At 37.8% G+C, this 22,507-nt stretch overlaps 2 protein-coding genes across 4 annotated transcripts; one reads left to right on the top strand and one right to left on the bottom strand.

The window, feature by feature from the left end:
• The first annotated feature begins 286 nt into the window (after positions 1-286).
• LOC103702862 (E3 ubiquitin-protein ligase UPL4-like) lies at positions 287-11,305 on the top strand. 3 transcript variants are annotated; one of them, XM_008785458.4, is made up of 18 exons: positions 287-517; positions 773-1,398; positions 1,473-1,583; positions 1,716-1,832; positions 1,951-2,109; positions 2,220-2,381; positions 5,000-5,155; positions 5,228-5,349; positions 5,438-6,572; positions 7,187-7,256; positions 7,374-8,602; positions 8,703-8,933; positions 9,021-9,125; positions 9,959-10,039; positions 10,125-10,193; positions 10,309-10,437; positions 10,529-10,612; positions 10,800-11,305. In XM_008785458.4, exons 2-18 carry the CDS (start codon positions 778-780, stop codon positions 10,863-10,865), a joined length of 4,647 nt encoding a protein of 1,548 aa, XP_008783680.1. In that variant the 5' UTR covers positions 287-517; positions 773-777; the 3' UTR covers positions 10,866-11,305. The 3 variants fall into 3 exon arrangements, with proteins under 3 accessions (XP_008783680.1, XP_008783678.1, XP_008783679.1); XM_008785456.4 differs by having other exon boundaries at positions 287-646; XM_008785457.4 differs by having other exon boundaries at positions 287-699.
• Positions 11,306-12,363: 1,058 nt separating this feature from the next.
• Positions 12,364-22,497, bottom strand: LOC103702863. Its single transcript, XM_026802904.2, has 11 exons — positions 22,038-22,497; positions 21,031-21,234; positions 20,715-20,959; positions 20,465-20,532; positions 20,158-20,309; positions 19,906-20,051; positions 19,558-19,740; positions 17,867-18,930; positions 17,656-17,767; positions 16,365-16,445; positions 12,364-12,789 (listed from the first exon to the last, which is right to left on the bottom strand). The coding sequence occupies exons 1-11, from the start codon at positions 22,096-22,098 to the stop codon at positions 12,709-12,711; spliced, it is 2,397 nt and encodes a 798-aa protein (XP_026658705.2). The 5' UTR covers positions 22,099-22,497; the 3' UTR covers positions 12,364-12,708.
• Positions 22,498-22,507: the final 10 nt, after the last annotated feature.

The raw sequence follows: 22,507 nt of genomic DNA, 5'->3' as shown, positions 1-22,507 counted from the left end.
TCATTAAAAATGACAAAAAAGCATTGTTCTCAGTGAATGCTTGGGCCATCCATTCACAAATCTGATTAAATATTTAACTCGGAATATTCGACCAATACAATGTTACGTGATCAACTCAATTCAGGAGGTTCTCTTCTTTCTATTTACGTCCTCTCAACTTTCCAAAAGACAAATGGCGACATCTTTGAAGTAAATAGATGAAAACCTTATTTAATAAATGCCCACGAGACAGAGGGCTAGATTGATTGCATGTCTAATATGGAACTACTTTATGAACATTGAGGCGGTCTGAACCGAGCCGGTCCGTGACTCGCTCTAGACTAAGGCGGTGCGGCGTCCACCCCATCCTTACTCAAAAACTCCCTTCCTCCCCTTTCCTGCAACGAAACAAGCAAGGAATCTACCTCCAATTACAACGAAAACAGGGGAATCCAAGTCCGAATCGAAGAGAAGAACGAGAAGAAAGAAAGGAAAAGAAAGTCCCCCTCGATCGTAGACTCGTCGTTGATCTCATCAGGTTTATAGGATTCACAAGGACCCTTTCTTGATCCCTCCCCCTCCCCCGCCCCCCCAAAAAAAACCCCGATCCCCGATGATTCTATCGGCCTAAAAGCAACAATTTCCCTCGATTCTTCTCCCAATTTCGGTATTCGATCGAAGCTGCACTCGGAACCCTTTAATCTAATATATTTTATACAGGTTTTGATTCTTCTTTTTTGGAGTTTTGTTCTTTTCTTTTCTTTGTTTTTGATATTATCATCATCTTTGGAAGGCGCTATGGATCGGGGACGGAAGCGGGCGGAGGCCGGCGAGCAGATGCCGGCCGACAAGCGGGCCTGCAGTTCGGCGGAGTACCGGCCGGGCTCCTCCTCTCTCGCGTCGGCGCCGCCTTCGGCGGCGGGCGCGGCCGCGGTGGCGTCATCCTCCGAACCGGCGGAATGCGACATGGAGTCGTCCTCCTCCGGGCGGTCCGACCGGGCTGGAGACTCGGCGTACGGTTCCTGCGATTCCGACGATGAGCCGGATCACGGCCGCGGAGGGTTCGACGGCCCCTCGCGGTGCGGGGCGAGCAAGGCGAAGTTCCAGAGGATCTTCGCGAGCCTTGAGGACGATGCTGGGCCAGGGGCGCAGCTCGCCGCGCTCACCGAACTTTGCGAGGTCCTGTCCTTCTGCATGGAGGATTCGATCGGTTATTTCCCGATGGAGACGTCGATCCCGGTGCTTGTAAGGCTGGCCGGCCACGAGACCAGCCCCGATGTCATGCTCCTCGCCATCCGGGCGCTCACCTACCTCTGCGATGTGATGCCGAGATCGGCCGATGCTCTTGTTAGGCATGGAGCGCTTCCTGTCCTCTGTGGAAAGTTATTGGCGTTTGACTACTTGGATGTCGCCGAGCAGGTTTGGGTCGATCATGGATTTTTCTTAATGCCGTTTCTTGGCCTTTTGCAATTCTAATTCTTATGTCTATTTAGTGTTTGCAAGCACTGGAGAAGATATCTCGGAAACAACCAGTTCCATGCTTGCAAGCGGGGACAATTATGGCGGTCTTGAGTTACATCGATTTCTTTTCGACAAGCATTCAGGTAAGAATTCTCCCCATCAAGGTGGCGTGGATTAAAGTGGGACAAATAAATCAAATACTGCTTCTCTTCAGTATAGTTTGGACATTTTATGTGACTGATATGTTGGATAATTGTCTCTGTTTTACATAACAGAGAGTTGCACTCTCCACTGTAGCAAACATCTGCAAGAAACTTCCTTTAGATTGCTCTTCTCTTGTCATGGAGTCTGTTCCTACTTTGTGCAATCTTCTTCAATACGAGGACCGGAAGGTATCTATTTTTCATGTCTATTTTTTTTAACAATTTTAAGAATTTTGGCTTTGATTGTTTGTATTTGTTGATCGCTCAGTTATTTCCTCTGACTGTTTGTCGGTTTTGCAAATGGCAGCTCGTGGAAACTGTTGCTACATGCTTGATAAGGATTGCTGATTCTTTCAGCCATTCTCCGGGGTTGCTGGATGAACTGTGCAAACATGGGGTGATTCATAAGTCTGTGCGTTTAATAGCTATTGATGGTCGGATGTCACTGAGTCAATCAACATATACTGTATGTTATGATAAAATTCTCATGCTGCAATCACTTGTTATGGTTGTTACTGTTTTGTTTTCTTTGTGCTTCCTCCAGAAGACGTATTGATTTATCTCCTACACCTGCAGGGCTTGATCAGTCTTCTCACCAAGCTCGCCAGTAGTTCCCTTGTAGCAGTCAGGACTCTATTTGAACTGAATATAAGCAGCACATTGAGGAGCATTCTAATGGCTTCTGACCTCTCGCATGGCACTCCTTACTCACCTTTTGAAGATGTACAATCCAATCAGGTTTTCATGCTTTACCACTTCAACAAGAATCCAAATTTGCTTATTAACAAGATTGCTCAACACTGTTATATGGAGATTCTGGTCACCTAATGCACTTTTGAAAATCCAACAATGACTAGATGTTGAGTAGACCTAAGACCAATTCAAATCTCCTGCTTAAGCTCCCAGTAATTTTATATATCTAATTCAGTTCCATACAAAACAGCTGAAAACTAAAATATGCACCTAGAGATTAAAATTTGAGTATGCTCGGCACAAGAATGAAGTACTTTCTCTTGTCACATTAATATGGAAACTGAAATATATCAATTAGCAATACATGATCTACTAAGAAGTCTAGCAAAGGAATAAATAACCCATGAAATTTTGCGAAGAAACAACAGCATATCTATTCAACATATACTTCTTAATTTAATTAGCAATCATTTCTTGCAAACATGGAATGGAAACAAACAATTTAAAATATGTCAACACTCATCGACAGGTATTAATCTGATAAATAATCTATGTATTCGAGTTTATAATCACCAAAAAATGATGTTCAAAGTATTGGAATTGATTTTGAACTTGTCAGGCCATTGCAACTAAAGTGATGGAGATGGAAATTACACTTATTTCTGAGTTTAGCATTAGCCTTGATTTAACCAGAGAGAGATGGAGAGAGAGAGAGAGAAGGAAAAGGGCAGATGAGGAGCATACATAAAAAACAGAAGAATGGAGAGTACACATGAAAAAAAGGAAATGCTGTAAAGAAAGGGAAGAAAACAAAAAGAAGAAAATCCATAGGATGAAGAAGGGGAAGAATCAGAAGAACTGCACTAGTATATAGGGGAAAAATAGAAAGAGTACATATTTGTTTTGACTAGAAATGAAAAAAGAAAAAGAAAAATGTAAAAGAGGAGAAAATAAATAAGAAAAGTAATAGAATGGAAAAAGGAAAATTTGAAAAAAAATGGGATGCAGTAAAATTTTTTGGGAAGAATGAGATCTGGAGAAGGAAAAGAAAAGTGAAAAAAATACAAGGGCTGAATTTTTCAAAAAGGGAGAAGAAGGTGGTCACCCATTTGGCGAGTCACCCATGAGCTTGCTTGAACCTTCTAGGGTCACTTAATTGGATCAAATACTAAGCTGCCCTTGATGAATGAGCTTGAGCTATTGTTTTTTATGCTTAGTCCAGAGATGGTCAAGTTTAGGTTTTGTTGGCTAGACATGGAAGCTCGGGAAACTGGTTGGTAACCTATTGCATCAATGTATTTTTCATTTTTTAGGGTAGTAAATCCCCTTACCACTCTCTCCCCCTCTCTATGATTGGAGGCTCAAGGATTCTTAAGAGGGATGCTCCTGAAATGCTGAAGACAAATTGTGTGCGCGCGCATGCACATGCATGTGATATTCACAGAGAGTTATGATGGCGATAAAGGAACATGATATAAAAATTATGGGATGATAATCAAGGTGTTCACGGGGGACCAGGCTGTGTAGAATTCTACTTCTGCAACCACGTTTACTTTATAAGCATCATTTTGAAGACATGGACAAGTGAGGAGAGCTTAAAATGTTGTATGCACAACATACATGGAAGTGAGGAGTGTGGCCTACGACATTTATTGGACCTGTGGCGTACATTGATCCTTATGGTTGACATTGGAGGTTGTGATGTTGGAAGACTCTAGAAATTCTTGATCACTTAGTATTCCTGCCTGGTTTCCAGTTAACACTGCAAATGACAGGAATTCTGGACACAGATTTTAAGATAGTCTTCAGGTATAGAGCTGGCTTTTTTTCCTGAAGGAGTAAATTGATGACAATTTATTTATATGCCGTAGTGATGTGCCATGAAGACTGAGGGAGGCCCAGATTAAGAAGGTCGCATGAATGTGTCTAAAAGAGTAGGGTGGGACCAATGAAAACTTTAATGGAAGCAGCTTATACTTGGGATTTGGTGGTTTACTCTAATAGAGGATTTAATCCTAGTAGGAAAACGACAACTTTTATACAGCATATACACTATATGACCACTATATCATTATTATTGTGGTGTCAAACTATGTACACATCTTCATGATTTTCACCTCTTTTGCTTGTGCATGTCAGTCTTTCAATGTCATCCTACTCATGCTAACATTTTGGCTATTTCAATAAGCTGCTTTCATACAATGTTGTTATTTAGTTCAGGAAGGAACACAAACATTTTTTTGACCTTATTTTATTTTTTATTTACTAATAAACTTGTTTTATGGGCCTACCATTTAGTCAAAAAAAAATGATTGTATAATATGTGAAATTTGTTTTTTATAAGTATGGAGGGTTCAATTTGTTGAAATTATCAATGTTTAAAAATAGTTTTTTTTGAAATATTAAGAGCATTTGGGTAAGATAATGACCAGAACAGCTTTTATGCATGCTCTAAAATAGGACAAGAAACTACCATTCAGATGCTTTATTGTGACTTTGGTTTAAGCTGTAATGAACCTTTCAATTGCTTCTTTTGTCCTACCATCTTTAGTCCCTTTGTAACTCTCAATAGAAACATCAAAAAAAGTTGCTTGAATTCAGAATATTTTCTTATACATGGGAAGGAGGTATACTCAAAATTATTGAATACATTTCCCCCACAGGTGCACGAAGTTTTGAAGTTACTGAACCAGCTGATCCCTCCTGTGGCAAGAGATGTTGGAGATATTCAAGTAGTGCTAGCCAAGGAAAAGATTTTAGTGGATCAACCTAGTTTTCTGCATCAGTTTTCAATGGATATTCTTCCTGTATCTATCCAGGTGTGTTGATGCAAACAGTTCACACTGTAACCTGCACATTATAATCTAAACTCTCTTCAAAATTTGGTACAGGTGGTCAATTCTGGTGCAAATTTATACATTTCTTATGTCTGTATTTCAATCATAAACAATATTGTTTATTTTAGTACTCCAGAAATGCTTATGGACTTGCTCAAGGTTACAAACATTTCAAGGTAAACAAGACTCACTATTTAATGTTTGTATCCAATTGGGAACTGTGGAATCTGTTTATATAATTTTTTCCAATGGTCTTTGTTACAGCTTTTTAGCTGGTTTGTTGGCCCGAAAAGATCACCATGTGTTGATTTCAACTCTGAAGACTGTTGAGATTCTTATGCAAAAGCTTCCTGGTGTTTTCTTGAGCTCTTTTGTTAAGGAGGGTGTCATTTATGCGATTGACTCACTTCTCATTAAAGAAAACTGCTTGCAATCTGCGCAACAGTCCAGTCACATGCAACACTCAGATAATCAGGTGGCTGCCAGAGATATATCTAGATGCTTGTGCTATGCATTTGATTCATCTAGAGCTTTATCCTCAGAGATGAAAGCATGCAGACTTGGAAAAGATACTGTTCTTATCTTGGCAAGGCATATAAAGACTACCTACTTCCCTAGTGAAGCAGTTAATTCTGAGATGGGTTTGACTGAAATCTTACAGAAGCTCAAAACTTTCTGTGCTGTTCTAAATGATAATGTGGATAGATCTGCAACTAATGATGGTTGTGCACAAAATGAAGAGTATTTATCTCATATATTAGATCAAGTAATGAGGGAGCTTTATGGGGGAGAAACTATGTCCACTTTTGAGTTCATTGAGAGTGGAATCGTAAGATCCTTGGCACATTATTTGTCCAATGGCAAGTACCTCCAAGGAACTTTGTGTGATGGTGACTTATCGAATCACTTTCTTGCTGTACTGAGGAGGTTCCAGACATTTGCCTGTATTTCTTTGTCGAAAATGAACCAGGGATGGGAGAATATGCTTTTGACATTATTAGTACGGAAATTGCAGAATGCATTATCTTCTTTTGATAGTTTTCCTGTTATATCGAGCCATGTTTCCAAGCCTAGAAATATTTATGTTGATATCCCGTTCAGGCGCCCCACCATGCATCCCTGCTTAAAAATACACTTTGTGAGGGAAGAAGGGGAGACAACCTTGCATGACTATGATAATGTGCTAAATGTTGAGCCTTCTTCATCGTTGGATGCTATTGAAGGGTATATATGGCCTAAAGTTAGTGCAAAGAGTAATGAACATCAGATGGAATCTGCAGGAAAGGATATAGTCCGCACAGGTGATATTGCATCAGGGAGTACACATGCTGAAGGGAGGAATCCTGAAGAAATAGTTGCCAAGACCTTGCAGGAACCATCTTTTTCCAGCTTATCAGAGGTACCATTTCTGTTTACAATTTCAATTTTATAAATTAGGTTTATTATTTGTTTGTCAAAGATTAATCTACCTCCGCCCCACAAACACGCATGCACAAAGGAAAAAAAATTGGGAATCCTTTTTGTTAATGGCATGTACTGGTTCCATTGTAAGGACTGCAGGAGTCAGCCTAAGACTCTGGGGTAAGGTTTGCCGGTTGTGGTTGTGGTTTGTGATGCTTTATGGTCTTCTCCTTTAGTGATTCTTAAAATGTAACATGTGAAATACTAGCTTCTTGTAAAGTTGAGCATGCATTTGTAAGCTAACAAACTCCTTTATTTTTATTTTTATTTTTGGATTGAAAAATCAGGGGTCTTCAAGGACGTATCATTTATAATTTGCTAATGTTTAAGGAGTTTAAGGGGGAAAGATAGGTGAAAGGGGAAAAGGTATATCTTTTTGGATAAAAATGATATAACCTGACTTTGACATGTTAGAGATTGCTATCTTTTCAAAACAAGTCATGCACATTTGTATATTCTTTCTGCTAAGAATCTTAAAAAATTGACATTTTTTAATGTTGAAGGTAGACAAGCTTCTTTTCTGTTGTAATTCCTGATTATCTTGTTTTTCAGGGTGTTGCATGTCAGGAAGGACAATCTTTATCAGCAGATCTTAGCCCTAGACAGAGAGATCTAGTAGCTGGTAAGTCCACTCCAGTAAAGATAGAGATTATTCTTTTGTATCTAGTATGCGTCGAGGCTTATGGAATCTCTGTATTTTATGTAAGACTATTGACTTGTTAAATTTGTTCACGTACAGTGACTACCTCCAACCTTTCATCTCTTGGTGAGAGACGAGCTGAAGTCAGAACGGGATCTGCATCTCCAAGCAATGTGTGTGCAGAGCAAAAGTTGAGCTTTTGCTTTGAAGGAAAACAACTTGATCGGTCTGTTACTCTTTATCAAGCAATTCTACAGGAGCTGTTAAGTGCAGAACCTGATGTAATTGTTGGTCCAAAATTCTGGAATGAAATTTACAAAGTAAAATATAAAAGAGCAGAACCAAAATCGAATGATTCTCAAATGCTTTGTGAAGCATCTCTTTTTTGGAACAAAATTGGTTCCTCATGGCAGAAACTATCATTTTTCACCAGTATGGTGCAAGCTGAGCTTCCCTGTAAACTCGATAAGTCCAATCCCTCATATGATATATTGTTTATGCTGAAAATTCTGGAAGGCTTGAACAGGGTTTCATTTCATCTGTTGTCTGATGAAAGGAACCGAGCATTTGCTGAAGGTAGAATAGACAGTTTTGATGATCTGAAAGTGATAATGTCTTCAGTTCCGCAGGCTGAGTTCATGAGCGGTAAGCTGACCGATAAACTGGAGCAGCAAATGCGAGATCCACTGGCACTAAGCTCTGGCAGCATGCCTCTTTGGTGTAGTCAGTTAATGGCTTCGTGCCCTTTCTTATTTTCTTTTGAGGCAAGATGGAAGTACTTCCATTTGACTGCATTTGGTTCTTCAATAACTCAGCTTAATCAAATTCAACATCTGAATAGCAGTGACACCAACTATGTTATTGAAAGACGGCTACAATCAGGTTCATTTTCCCGTACGAAATTCAAAGTTAATCGCAATGATGTTTTGGGTTCTGCTGCAAAAATGATGGAGTTACATGCTCGTGGTAAGGCTGTTCTCGAAGTGGAATACAATGAGGAAGTAGGTACTGGCTTAGGCCCAACAATGGAATTCTATACATTGGTAAGTCACGAATTTCAAAAAGTTGGGTTGGGAATGTGGAGAGAGGATCTGGGTCTTCATGCTGGATCAGGCAAAGTAGTTGGTGAATCTGGATTCGTGCCAGCTCCTTTTGGATTGTTTCCTCAGCCTTGGTCAGCAGCAAACAGTGTCTCAAATGGGATCCAATTTGCAGAAGTAATTAAAAAGTTCTCCCTTCTTGGGCAGCTTGTAGCAAAGGCAATTAAAGATGGGAGAATCCTAGATATACCATTTTCTAAAGCATTTTACAAAGTTATCCTTGAGCAGGTTTTCTGTTAAAACTATATCTAAACTATTGAAAATTTTGTTTATTTATTTTTTCAATCATACAGCCTGATAGTAAAATTTGGCATCCATATTTCTTTAGGAGCTTGGTATGTATGATATCGAATCATTTGATCCCAAACTTGGAAGGACTCTGCAGGAGTTTCAAGCTCTTGTCTATAGGAAAAGATTTTTAGAGTCCATTTCTAAAGAAAATTACAAGTGTGCATCAGATTTAGATTACCGCAATACTAGAATAGAGGATCTTTGTCTTGGTTTCACTCTTCCAGGCTACTCCGATTATGAGCTTACTTCTGAAAGTAACTCGAAAATGGTAATACACAATACTCTTCTTTATGAAATATTCTTCCTTTGACTTTTGAAGTAGCTTAATAAATTATTCTTTTGATTTCTTTTGTAGGTAAATATTTCTAACTTAGAAGAGTATGTTGCACTAGTTGCCGATGCAACTATCAAGAGTGGAATTGCTAGACAAGTGGAAGCTTTCAAATCTGGATTTAACAAGGTCTGTAATAGTGTGACACTGTAGCCTACTTGTTGAGAAGTTACTTAAATTTGTTTTCCCTGTATTGTTCAGAAAGAAATCATCTAATATACTATAAACATCTTTGATTTAATTTTACATTTATATGACTGAATTGTTCAGAAAGAAATCATCTAATATACTATAAACATCTTTGATTTAATTTTACATTTATATGACTGAACTGAAGAATACAAACATAGTTCATTTTTGCGCAAAACTTTGTGAAATGTGAAAGTTGCTATTGGTAGTAATCATGTTACAACCATCGGATGGCTGTTTATGCTGTACGTTATTTTAGAATAGGGGCAACTGATGTCCTGGAAGAGGACGTGGATGTGATTTTTCAAATACGAACATCTGGAATTGTGACATTAAATATGTCATAGTCGTTAGGTTGCATTGTTAAAATTAAAATGACTACAAAATCGCAGAGGGGATGAAAATGACCTTTATATTGGCAACAAGTATTCTAACAAAATCTGGGCTCATATTCTACCTCTCTGCATATCTGGAGAAAATATTCCATCTTTGTGCATGTGTACGAAGTAGGAGTCATGGCATAATTTTTAGAATTGCAAAGGAGAATGTTAGCTGCTCTTTATTGTTGTCCCCTCTTCATTTAAATGATCCCGATGCTCCATCTATTTTCAGGCAATTCTTTTCTATCACTATATTTTGATTTGTAAGATTCCTATTATTTGTTGTGCATTTCAATCTGTTTAAATGGTAGCGGTTCATGTTGCAAGTATTGGCAATTTAAATGCATGTTTCTGCTGTCCATGTAATTTTGCCCCATATTGTCTATATTTTAGGTGTTTCCGCTGAGAACTCTTCAAATCTTTACTGAAGACGAGCTTGAGCGATTACTTTGTGGAGAACGAGATACTTGGGATGTATGTAGTCCTTAAATCTTTTAGTTACTTGAATGATGCTGGATACTGATGATTATCAGACCTCATGATTTTTGTTTCCTCACAGTTTACTGAGCTTGTGGATCACATCAAGTTTGATCATGGCTACACAGCCAGCAGTCTTCCTGTTGTTAATGTCAGTATTCCTTACAATGTTCTCTCAGCAAGCACCTTCAATTCAAGTGCCTCCTCCTCTTCTTCTTCGCTTCTTCTTTACACTGTACTGAGCACTAATTTCTTGTTTTTTACAGTTATTAGAAATCATACAAGAGTTTGAATGCGATCAGCGTAGAGCTTTCCTGCAATTTGTGACAGGAGCCCGTCGACTGCCTCCAGGTGGCTTGGCCGCACTCAACCCAAAACTGACAGTTGTTCGTAAGGTTTGTCAATTTTTAGTTTATAAGATAACCATCATTTGAATTTACATATCAACTCACAATACATAACCTGCCTTTTGTTTTTGACAAGCAGCATTGTTGCCAAGATGCGGATTTGGACTTGCCAAGTGTGATGACCTGCGCTAATTATCTCAAGCTCCCTCCTTACTCTTCTAAGGTTATCAATCTTCCTTTTTCCATTGCCTGTTGCCATTCTGCAAACTGACTGGCAACATTTGATATGAACCACATTGTCCATCAGAACTAAATACATCTTTCTCTCTATTTTTTTTAAAAAAAAATCAGAATTATGTTCAAGCCTTTTTAAGTTGAATTGTACTGATCATCTTATAATTTGTTTGCAGGAGAGAATGAGACAGAGGATGTTGTATGCAATAACGGAAGGACAAGGGTCCTTCCATCTCTCTTAGTCTGCAAGATTGACTCCGATGTCATTGAACAAGTATATAGACGTATGAAGTTTTAATTATAAAATTTAGGAGGATATTGGTGCAAACAGAGGGGTTGCTTTCCGAAATGGTATATGATGGAGCTGATTGTGGAGAAACAAAAGGAAGCCCATCTTGACCAGTGTACAGAGCAGTAACAAGCAGGTCGCTGATTGATTTATCATGTACAGGGAAACTGTAGATAGGATATGGGAAGTAGTTGGCAGAAACTCTTATTTATTTTGGTTGGGCTTTCATGTGCTTTGTACATAAAGCAGGGTATACAAGGTGGACCTTCAGAGATGGTGCAGCAGTATTCATCTTTTCACTGCCATGTGAGTAACTTAAGTCAAATGGACCTCTTGTTTGCTTTTTTTTTCTTGTTAATAGACATATCCATAAGCACTTCATTTGGACCAGAAGTGATATCTTCAGACTGAAGTGGACTAGTATTAGCTTTTTTAGGTCTCAAGTTTGATGACTTCGATCCAGTAGTTTGCATCCTTTGGTTGTGCTTGGCTCCCAAAGGTCCCACTAGGTAATTGAGCAACACTTGTAGATCCCAAGGCTGCTTTTCCTAGAGCTCTAGGATACACACTGGATTCCACTCAAATCCAGTTGGGTTTAAATTGGACTGGTGGGTTTTACATTGTTGATCCAAATTATTAGATGTGATTTGTTATTTTTAAATTATTTATATATTAGAAATTATGTAATTTAGAAATTTCTAGCATATGCATCAAATGATAAATATATATATATATATATATATATATATATTTTATTCTTTATTTTTTGTCCGTTAAGGGTTATCAAATTCTATAATTTTGTGTCTAAATAGTCGGTCAAAGCGTCAAACCTATCAGCTTCAGTGTAAAAATCTCTACTTATCGTGGAGAGTAAAGCTAGCTGTTATGCCATCGACATGAAATATCAGCAGCTTGTACTAGTGTGATTTTACCCTAGTTCTGTTGCTGATTAGCATATGTAAACATCACATAAAATAAAAGGGTTTGAATATAACCCTTGTCCATGAAATTCATGGAGCTAACGAAGGATTTGAATATAAAAAGTGAGCCTGGGGGTTTAGAAATAAATGGACGGTTTCAAAGTTAAAAAAGTGACCGTAGATGAGGACAAAATTAAACCCCATTGTCCCTGATCGTAGATGAGGACGAAGTTCATAAAAGTGAGCCCAATTTTTTTGAATTCCCCAGACCATAATGGCGTCTAACACAAAGGCTAGTGGCACTTACCTGGAACAGTTTATCTTCATGTGATTGATTGCCCTACTTGTTTGACGCCAGGTTGCACCTAATTTACAACCTTAGTCTACCAAATAAATCATCATTGCATCCATAGTTGGTTTCTCATTCTCAGAATCAAGCCAGAAGAAGCCGGAGTGCAGGCAAGACGGCTGACACTTTATAATGACCGGGGCCATGAAAGCTGGCACCACACGTGAACCTGGGATGCTACGTATATAAACAATTCAATAATATCAATCATTGGGGGATATATCTCAGATATATCTCCAAGTCCAAGCAAATGTTTGGACTTCATTGACAAAACTGTTGTTTTCTTTTCCAATGGTTAATTGCCTCATGGTCGGGTTCCGGTTTGCTGTTGAAGAACAAAAGAGTTCAATTAGAAGTAGCTCGAGAAGTTATACCATTAGGTGCTCAGCGTGGCAGGCTCAAATAAATGTTTAAAGCCATGAAGAAGAGCTTCCTCGCGTTGTACATGCCGTCACTGCTAAAAAAATGGAAAATCCAAGAGCTGTTGAAAAGCTGAAGTATTGTTGTTGCATTGATGTTTGAACATATTAGTGGGACTTTGAGGTTGACGTGTCTTTCAAATATTTAGTACAGTCATATGGTCCGACGCCTTCAGCTTTCCGTTTCACCTGCAACAATCATCCCCATATATTGCCAACAATAGCACACATAATCAGACAAGCACATATAACCTTAAGCAAAACCAATCAGATGATGAAAACTTTTCTTTCTGCTTATCTAGTTAAACAGACCAACCAGTAATGATGAAAAACTATTCAAGATAAATGTTGACTATTCCAGGTGTTTCTATTTCACAGATATAATTTATCAATCAAGAAAACAATTATCTAGTACTCTTTTGACCACCATCACATGTGTGAAGGATGATTTAGTAACATGCTTTTGCATTGAATCTTTAATACTAGCCATCTTCGTATCTGAGCTTTTGTTTGTATTTAATCAACTTTGGGCAAATCTTGAATCCCCTATGCCATCACCTTTGCCTTCCGCCTTTTCTTATACTTTCTCTTCAGAAAAGTTAGTCAATTTTTTTACTTTGATCCTGTGCTCAGGCTTTTAATTTATTTTTCAGCACACATAGTGATGACAATTGAAAAACTCATATATAGTAAGTTTTCTAATTATTACTGAGTTCTGCTTCCAAGACGATACATGCCTTGGCAACTGGAAACAGCAGACTCAGCCACGCATCAGTTGATCTACTTCATAAAACTCTTCCTTTGCTTGTTTTAATACAAAACTATATCAACCAATCTCTGTAATGAAAATAAGAGTAGAACTAATATATGATACCTAGACAACAACACTAATAAGGTTGGTCTTAACCAAATGACTGGAGAACCCACGGATGAACCATTGGATGTGATCTGTTATCTTTAAATTGCACACTTTAAAAACATGTGATTTAGAGATCCTTAACCCGTACATCTAGTGATAAAAAAATATACATTTTTTTGTGTCATTTAAAATGCCTGTTTTTAACCACTGGATGCAAAGGCTAGGGATCTCAAAATCATATAATTTTTTGATAGTGAGCAGTTTAAAAATAACAGATTACATTCAATGACTTTGGATATCAGTGCTGGGGACCCCATCTTTAGATTAGGATCGGCCTTTTAGCGCTGTAGGCGCCCACATATTAGCTCCACTCATAAGTAAATACATACATAAATTTTAAACTTAGTGATGTAAGAAGGAAGGTTTCTTCCTGTGATTTAGAAGGGAATGATACAGCAACCATTAATGTATAATGTGAAGTTATTGAGCAGACTGAATGCATAATAAAAGACTCCATTGCCTAATCTTTGTCATAAGCAATTGCGTAGGTTGTTAACCAATCAGCAATGGGAGGAGGTTAGCTGATGGCAGTGAATATACTCATAAGTAGGAGGTGAACAAGGTCAACCTTCTTTCTTAGAATTTGTCTTCCAAAAAGCCTGAAGGAAAGTAAGTGAAGGCAGTATCAACCCGTCACATTTGCTCATGAATTCTCAACCAAAAGAAAACCAGAAAAAGAAATAGGAAATAAGCCGATGAGGAAATCCATTGTGTCAACAAATTTTTTGAAATTTTTGACAACACCAACATTCAGGCAAGTCTTCTGAAGATCTTCTTTAGAATCTGCTAAGAAGCATAAACGTGCAAGGGATTTTTCATGATACTTGGCAGAGATGAGTTGCATTGTTTTGCCTATACCAAGAGATGCAATCACTAGGAAGAGTTGAAAGGTGATAGGCTGAAAATAGCAAAGAACAATCCAACATTTAATAACTCAAACAATCCCAATTCAGGTTTCAAGAAATAGAATTTCATCAATGTACTCAGCAACTCTGAAGACGAAAGTACAGGGATTAAAAGAAGAAGGGATGACAAAAATTCACCTAGATGCCCATAATTATGCTTCTATTTTATGACATGATATCACCCCTACAGAAATAGGCACAACTGGCAGAAGGTACCTGGACCATATAATTGTAATAGGCAAAATTGGTGGTTTAAGTCCTAAAGGACATACCTGGATCCATAATTATAATATTCTGAAATTTCTAAGAAAAAAGGTATAAAGGTATCTCTACATGAACAGCTAGTGTAATACTTGCATAGTCAACTACGAAAGGTCATACATAGAAAGTTACTATGCTCACTTAAATTTCTAATAGAAGGTTATACGCCTTATTGGACAAGTATCTAATTGTCTATCAAGTATGCCAACAAGACTGGCAAACTTAAATACCCATGTTTGCAATATTGTGTTGCATTACCTCTACTTGTACCATAATAGAAACTTCTTAAAATGAACATATAGTGATGGTACATCATCAATATTACAATTTTTTTAGCAACATGAACAACTTTCCAAAGTGTCAACTCGCCTGGGAATGAACTTTGACTTTCCACGTTGTGTAGGCATATCAGGGTTATCCTTTTTCCTTTCTATAAATCATACTGATGAAGCAAAGATGGTTGTTGAAAGTATAAGGTCCCTATGATATGATTTTTCAAATGGGCATTGCTTTACAACACTTCAGATGAAAGATATTTTCATCTGCACACATCCCATAGAGTTTGAAGCTTTCCTGGTGCATGAATGGCATGAAGTAGATTGCACAAGATTTCCTTCGGGCAGAACCGAAGGCAGGTGAGTTCTCCAGTTCATGTCTGGGACACATGCCTACCCGTTGGATGGTGAGCTACCAAACAAAAGGAGATATTCACTGGAATTCTAAAGAAGAAAAGTTCAGGTAGCTAGTGGGCAAAGGGCAAGACATAGTGAGTAATACGATCTTCTTGATATCTTCATTAAGAAAATGTAACAATATAGACAGGAGATTGAGTCTGAAAAGAAGACTAAAGCTACTTGTTCCTAGGACCATAAGGAGCAAGATTATGGGAAGTTATGACTAAATTAAATTGAGGAATGAAGAAAGAAGGTAACTGTAAGAATTCCAATTAATTGGTCATATGATGTAACTATTGTTTGCCTCCTTTATAGTAAACAAGAACTCTTCAAGACCGTTATTGAACCCGAAAAAGTTCCTAAAAAAAATTAGGGATCCATTTAGTCTAAATGATAGGAACAATTAATTCCAATAGTCTGATGAGCCATCATTCTGCTATTTAACTTTTGTTATCATCTAAATTTATCTAACTATTCATTAGAATTTTTTTCCTAAAGATAAACGTCAAACTTAATCATATAGAGAATTTGACGATTAGTTACATTACTTTAAGTTTTATTAGTATCTAAATGTATTAGTTATTATCATTGCACCATAATTGCTCTTTTCATCCTGATTTGAGAGCTCCTCTTTCACACTGTCACACCTATATCCCCTCCTGCACCTACTTCAAAGATTCTGCTTAGTTCCAAAAATCCTCCTGCAAAATACCCATTCTTGCAGCAGCACTAGGATATTACCCAACTATCAATGTGTCAAATTTTATTTTTCATTACACCAAATCCTCCAACTGCATTCCATGTTAAAAGAATCAGTTTTAGCATTATTACTGTCTACTGCGAGTTTGCTTAAAATTAAAACTTCACTTAGAAATACCATGTACAGATGATCCTTCACACAAATTCTGAGATAACAAAGTAAATTGAATACGCTATGTGATGCAAATTTTTGTTAGTAAACTTACAAAATGCATATTGATATGACAAATGAAATGACTACCATACCGGTGACCATGGACCAGGTTCTGGAAGAGCTTTGTCAGGTGGAGAATTTTGCACAGGACCCGTTTTCATTTCCAAAATATCCTGTTAAATCAACAATGTGTGAAGACATGTGATTAAACACAGATAAGAAAAAGAAAAAGAAATGCCAATCATGATGTATATAACCATTATCCTGCATTACATGTAAAAACTAGTAAAGAGCAATTAATATACAGACATCAGCATAGCAATTGCTTCATTTCTAGAATGTAAGTAGAATTCATGAACAATGGCATGATACAGAACTTTAGAAAGCTAGGCACTTGCCAAATTTTTTGTTAAACAGAAAACAAAGAAAAACTACGTGGATTAATATCAGATTTGGGGAAATTACAAAACTTCTCTGAATACAAGTACATATACTAGGTCTTGGGAAGTGCACATAATTAGAAAAAACAAGAATACGATTAGAAATTTAGAACCAATCTAGCACTTGGCAAATAGAACGGAAACATGATTTAGCCCCACAGACAGTAAGGATTTTAGTTTGAGAGAAAAAAAACAAATATAGAAAGGAGAAGAAAAGGAAAAGCGAAAAGGTGAAAGCAAATAGGAAGAAGAAGAAAAGGAAAAAAAATAGAGAGTGATGATATTCCTGCAGAATACACCACATGGTTTTTTCTCCCAATTTAAAAATCAAAATCATGTTGTGATTTTTGAATCTCCCCTGGCCTGATGCAGAATCTTAAAAGGCCCCTAAATAACAAGAAGGAAAAAAAAACAATCCTTTTAAAACCAGAAACCTTATCAATACAATCTATTACAGAAAATATGACTTCTTTGACATATTTCTACTGAATACGATCCAGATCAACCAGACTATTAAGTAATCAAAAGGATTTCCCAACCAAGACTTAAAATCCTAATATTTGATGAGCTTGTACCTAAGATTCTCTGAATATCTTCCTAATTTTCAGTCCTAAACAAATGGAGAAGTAAACAAGTTAAATAAAAAACTAACCTCGAGTCTTATCTATATAATGATGTAAGGAAATCTAAGAAATGAATACTAAAGAACAGTCATATAAAACAATATCAGATCCAAATCAAAGCCAACCACGACCCAATGTAAAAGCAGTAATTGTTTTGATGACTCATAAACCAACTGAACTATTTTCTTGCCGGTAAACTTGTCAACTTATGTAGGTTTGTGCCGCTATTGACATGACGTACATTACTGTAACATGATTGTAGTGAAATGAATCGAGAAACTACAAGGTACTAAAAGAATCTTTTTGAACAATAAACTAACCTCCCCAAAAGCCTCAAGAGCAGCTAGCCATTCATCTGAGAATGGTACAGCATGTAACTGATGTCTAGGTGGAACTAAATCCAGCTTTAGTCTGTCCATTAGTTTACTCTTGCTGCAATAGGAGAGAGTTATGCAGATTCCTAATGCATCATGTATTTATTTATAAAATATTGAGTAAAAAGCAACTTGCTTATGGACATTAAATACATACTCTGGCATCAATTCTCTCTCTTCCATTGAGTCCATTGGTTTCTTCACTTCAGACTGTTCTTGGGAATCTTGAATTTTCCTGTTTTCGGAAAATGTAGATTGAGATTCCTCTGACAAGGTACTGCTGCATCCACCGGCCAGGCGGACACTTCCATGATCTATGACCTGAACATGTGTACCTGTTTTCTGCTCTAAAGAACAATCCAATTCTGTGCTATGAAAAATACTGGCACCTGCCATTTGCTCTTTACTCAATTTTAAAGACGTTTCAGTTTTCAGTGAAGCAGCAAAGTCAGCATTTCTAGCTGTGAAACCAAATCCCTTATTTGAGATAAAATCAGAGCTTCCAGCTGATTGTTTGTCCTTGCTTAAGAGAGAAGAACTCTCATCAACCAGATCTCCTACATGTAGATGCTTTCCCAGATTACCAACTCTTGAATCACCTTCATGTAGTTGCTTTGACTCACTTCCTTGAAGTTTCTTTGGAGAGATTTGTGATGAAAAGTTGGATGATGATAATTTACTTTCACTAGATTCTACAGTAGATGGGTAAGCATCCTTACTATTCTCAGAAATCAATCCACTTTCTTCGACTGAAGATTTGGTGTCAATCCGGAACATGAGGTTATCCTCGTGACGATTGAGTTTTCCTAAAGAGAACACGTGTGGCTGCTTGTCAATGTTGTCATCAACTGAGAAGCAACTGCTTCCTAACTGATCTTGTCCGCTTGTTTGGCAATATGAACTTCCAGAAGTTCGCTTATTCATCATATCCATTTTTTGCATTCCAATCTTCTCTTTTGTAGATGGATATGTATCAACAGTTGCAGTGGAACAAGACAAGGAGTTTGCAGCTGAAGATGTTTGCGAGCTGCCAACAACTGCAGTACTAGCACAAGATTCTGTTGCAACAGGACCCTCTGTACATTCTCGCCCAGTTGAAGGCGCAGGTCTGAGCTCATCTGTCTGTTTTAGACTAATAGGCTTTCTAAGAGGAGGAATACTGGGCATCGGCTGTTGAATATTTCTCAGAGAATGGTTGTCACAGGAAGGAGAAAATTTTCCCTACAAAAAGAAGTAAAAGAGTAGCAAGGAAAACAAGCCATCAATGGCTGTCTAAATTCAAGGGAAGCCAATTTTGTAAGCTCCCATGGATCATATTTTGCATGTCAAAAAAATCAAATTGCCAACTCATCTATATAAACATGGACAATACAAAACAAATGAACAAGTGAATGACAAGACCAAATTTTACACATTTTTTATAAATCATTGTGTATCTGGTACTGTTCTAAAGTTTATGAAAACTTTTAAATGATGCTTAGTCATTCCACATTCCATCCGAACAACATCATTGAAACATAACAAATGTCATCTCATAGTGCTGATGTTGCCGTTTTATATAAAAAAAAGAAATTTCAGGTGCCATGCATGTGACCAGATTGGTAGTTCTTGTCTCCCTTAAAACACCTACTCCATGGATTATTATTGGATTACCCTGCTGCAAGCATGGTTATTGGCATGCTCCTATTTTGACAGCATCTCTTTTATCTAACTCCTCATGCATATGTCTATGAAGCCAAATGACTTCCAATTCTGCCTATTCGATATCTCGAGCTTAATCTTCAAGTTTAGGAATCAACTGTTACCTGCAAATTAAATAATGCATGGATCTAATTTTGGACACCATACCTGGCGAAAAAATCCTAATGACGGTGAAGGCATTCGCAGTGCTGATGGTTTTGCATGGGCTGGCAAAGGAGGCCCTCCGCTAACTTGGTGGGCATTTTGGGGATATGACGAAGATGCCATGCCAGAGCCAGATGGATGTGGATTCATCTTAAAACCAGTAGTACCTTTCTCAGCCAGTGGAGCCTAAAAATGGAAATGGAAGCATTTCAAAAGAATATTACACCTGATCATGTGTAATCATTTCAGCTTGGCCAGAAGAATTCTTAAAAAATAATTGAAGCGCAACTGTTGTTCATGAAAAAGCATAGACAATGTTTTAGATAACTAGAAAAGCTCCTTAGTCCTAACCAGGTGCTTGCCAAGATCATGTGAAGAAGAAGATTTAGTTGATAAGGGTGGACAACCAGATTCCTTTCTTGATAAGGGTGGACAACCAGATTCCTTTCTTGTATTTGAAGAAAATCCCCTTGCACAAATACCATGGTCAACATTAACTGCAACAGAAATAGCTTATTGCAAACATTCAAAAAGGTAGACATGGTTGGCAAATTTAATGAGAAATATATTGACAGAAAAGCAATTCACATTAAGAAACAGTACCTCTAGCTGTAGGGTTAGACTTGAAGCTCTTTGGAGTTGAAATGACATTTCTAGAAGTCATGGGTAGAGAAGCAGCATGTGACTTTGTAGGCACAAATTTTGGAAGTTTTGATGTTGGATTTGTTGCATTTGTACTTGCAACCCTTTTCTGTGTACAATAGGGTTAAGAACAATAACTCCTCAAATTGACAAAATAACCAGTTAGAAAAATTTCTCATGCAACAGAAAATTTTGGTCGCTGTCAAACTTCCTCATCGAATAAATACTGTACATTTTCCATCCTAAAAGAAAGTAACAAAAAGGATATGAAATTGAAGCTGGTGATCGTGGCACAATTTTGGCAATGCTTTTGGAAGACTGCATCTTTCCAGAGGCCTGGAGAAGGCAAATAATGATAAGAACAAATCGAATTCTACCTTCTGCTGCAACTTTTGTTCACAATATGACAGGTTATTCAGTATATATAAGATAGAAATCTGAAAATTGCCTCCAAAATTTCCATCTTTACATTAGGAACCAGAAAAGAATGTTGGATCCAACTTGAACTGAGTAATTACATGTAGTCGTTGCTCCTCTTTGATTAAAGCTTCTGAATTTGAAAATAATTTCCCATCCTTGAAATCTTTGGTTTTAGATTTTGTTTGAGATTTATTATTTATGTTTACTTCAACATCATTCCTATCACTAGATCTCTGGTACTCCATCAGTGGTGACATCTGCTCATTGATCCCAGAGAGAAAGCTCCCACTCGACTTAGTAACAGAACCGCTCAGCATGGATAGTTCTAGTGGATTCAGGACACCTGCTCAAAGTGGTAAAATGTTGAGATCTTGGAGTTAGAAGCTTGTACAAATACCATAGCTAATTTAATACCTTCTTCCATAAAGAAAGCTTGGTTCCAGGCTAAGCTTTTCCTCAAGTTATATCCTCCACCCTTTTTAGCCCCCTTTGTCTGCATTAGGGTCTTTTTAGAAGAGGCCAGCACATCCAAATTATCCTCTTGAACAGTGCATATGTTCTCCTTGTTGCCCACGTCTTTAGATGACGAACACGAGTGTTTTGGACCAACATTATCATCTAAAAACCACACAAAAAACACAAACTCAATGCTTGAACAAATGATTATTTCAGCAACATCAACAGCCATCTGGAAAACAAAAGCCAAAGGTTCATCATGCCTTATATTATATAGTGAATAATAATCACGGCTCCAAGATCTATATATGGAATCCAGTGCACCATAAACACCAGTTTGTTCATTTTGGTGACTGGGTACCACTTCCACGACAACAATAATCCAGAAAATCAGAGAAAAACCATCAGAATCCGGAATTATTCCAAAATAAGGACAATAGAAGTCAAGGAAATCAGGATATGGGAAGGAAATAAGCCAGAAAATGTCAAAAAAATAGGGGAAATTTTCAAATTGATTTAATCAATCAAACCCTTACAGTAAAAGACATCAAACATCAGGAATGGTGGCACCCTAACGCATCAAATGAATTCTTTTTCACACTATGAAAAATCACCTGCAAGTTAAAGTTCATCATTTACATCAGACCCGGGTATAAAAATAGGGTTTCTCTTTCCCGGCAATGAAAAACCAAAAATATCTATCAACAATCATGCAAATCCGGAGCCAACCTAATATCACGGTAAGTAAGACGAAAGACAACAAATTATGCAAGAAATTTGTAAAACAAGGAGAAATTTCAAAGACATCATTCCAGATCTTTCAAATCATAACCAATGCCCCATATCTGGAGCTGTAATAGGTTGTATAGATACATTCCGACTGATGTCTCAAGCAACCCTAAATTCCGGATGACCCGAATCAGGGGAAAACCCCTAAACGAGAGAAGGAAGGGGGCAGTCCTCACCAGGCCGGGCGTCCTCCTCCATTGGCGATTGCGGCATCCAGACCTTCGCTTCTTCGGCCATTCGGATTAGAGAGGGAGAGATCGGGAGGAGGACAAGATCCAAAAATTTTTTCTCAAGTCTAAAATCGTCGAGCAGTCTTCTTATCGATTCCTTCTTGATCTCTCTCGTAGATATATTTTATTCGTTTGAAAATTTTGAAGCGCCTGCGAGCGGGATGTGCTGTGGGGTCCACTTAGATTATCGGCTGCGTGTACGAAGGGGTTAACGTGGCAGGGCTTGAATGGGGAGGCGACGTCTTCCGTGTACCAGGTGGTCCAGCTGTCTAATGGGGATCGACAGCTAAGCCTCGTAACATCCATCCGCCTGGTGGCGTTTGACAGGGGCAAATGAAAAAATAGTATTACAAGCAAAGCCATGCCGGATAGCATAACCATGCTGAATATATATGCCTTATTCTTGCCAAAATATT

The sequence above is a fragment of the Phoenix dactylifera genome, chromosome 3 (assembly GCF_009389715.1).
Source record: "Phoenix dactylifera cultivar Barhee BC4 chromosome 3, palm_55x_up_171113_PBpolish2nd_filt_p, whole genome shotgun sequence".
In the NCBI taxonomy this organism is placed as follows: domain Eukaryota; kingdom Viridiplantae; phylum Streptophyta; class Magnoliopsida; order Arecales; family Arecaceae; genus Phoenix; species Phoenix dactylifera.
This window is presented reverse-complemented; position numbering and strand designations above follow the sequence as displayed.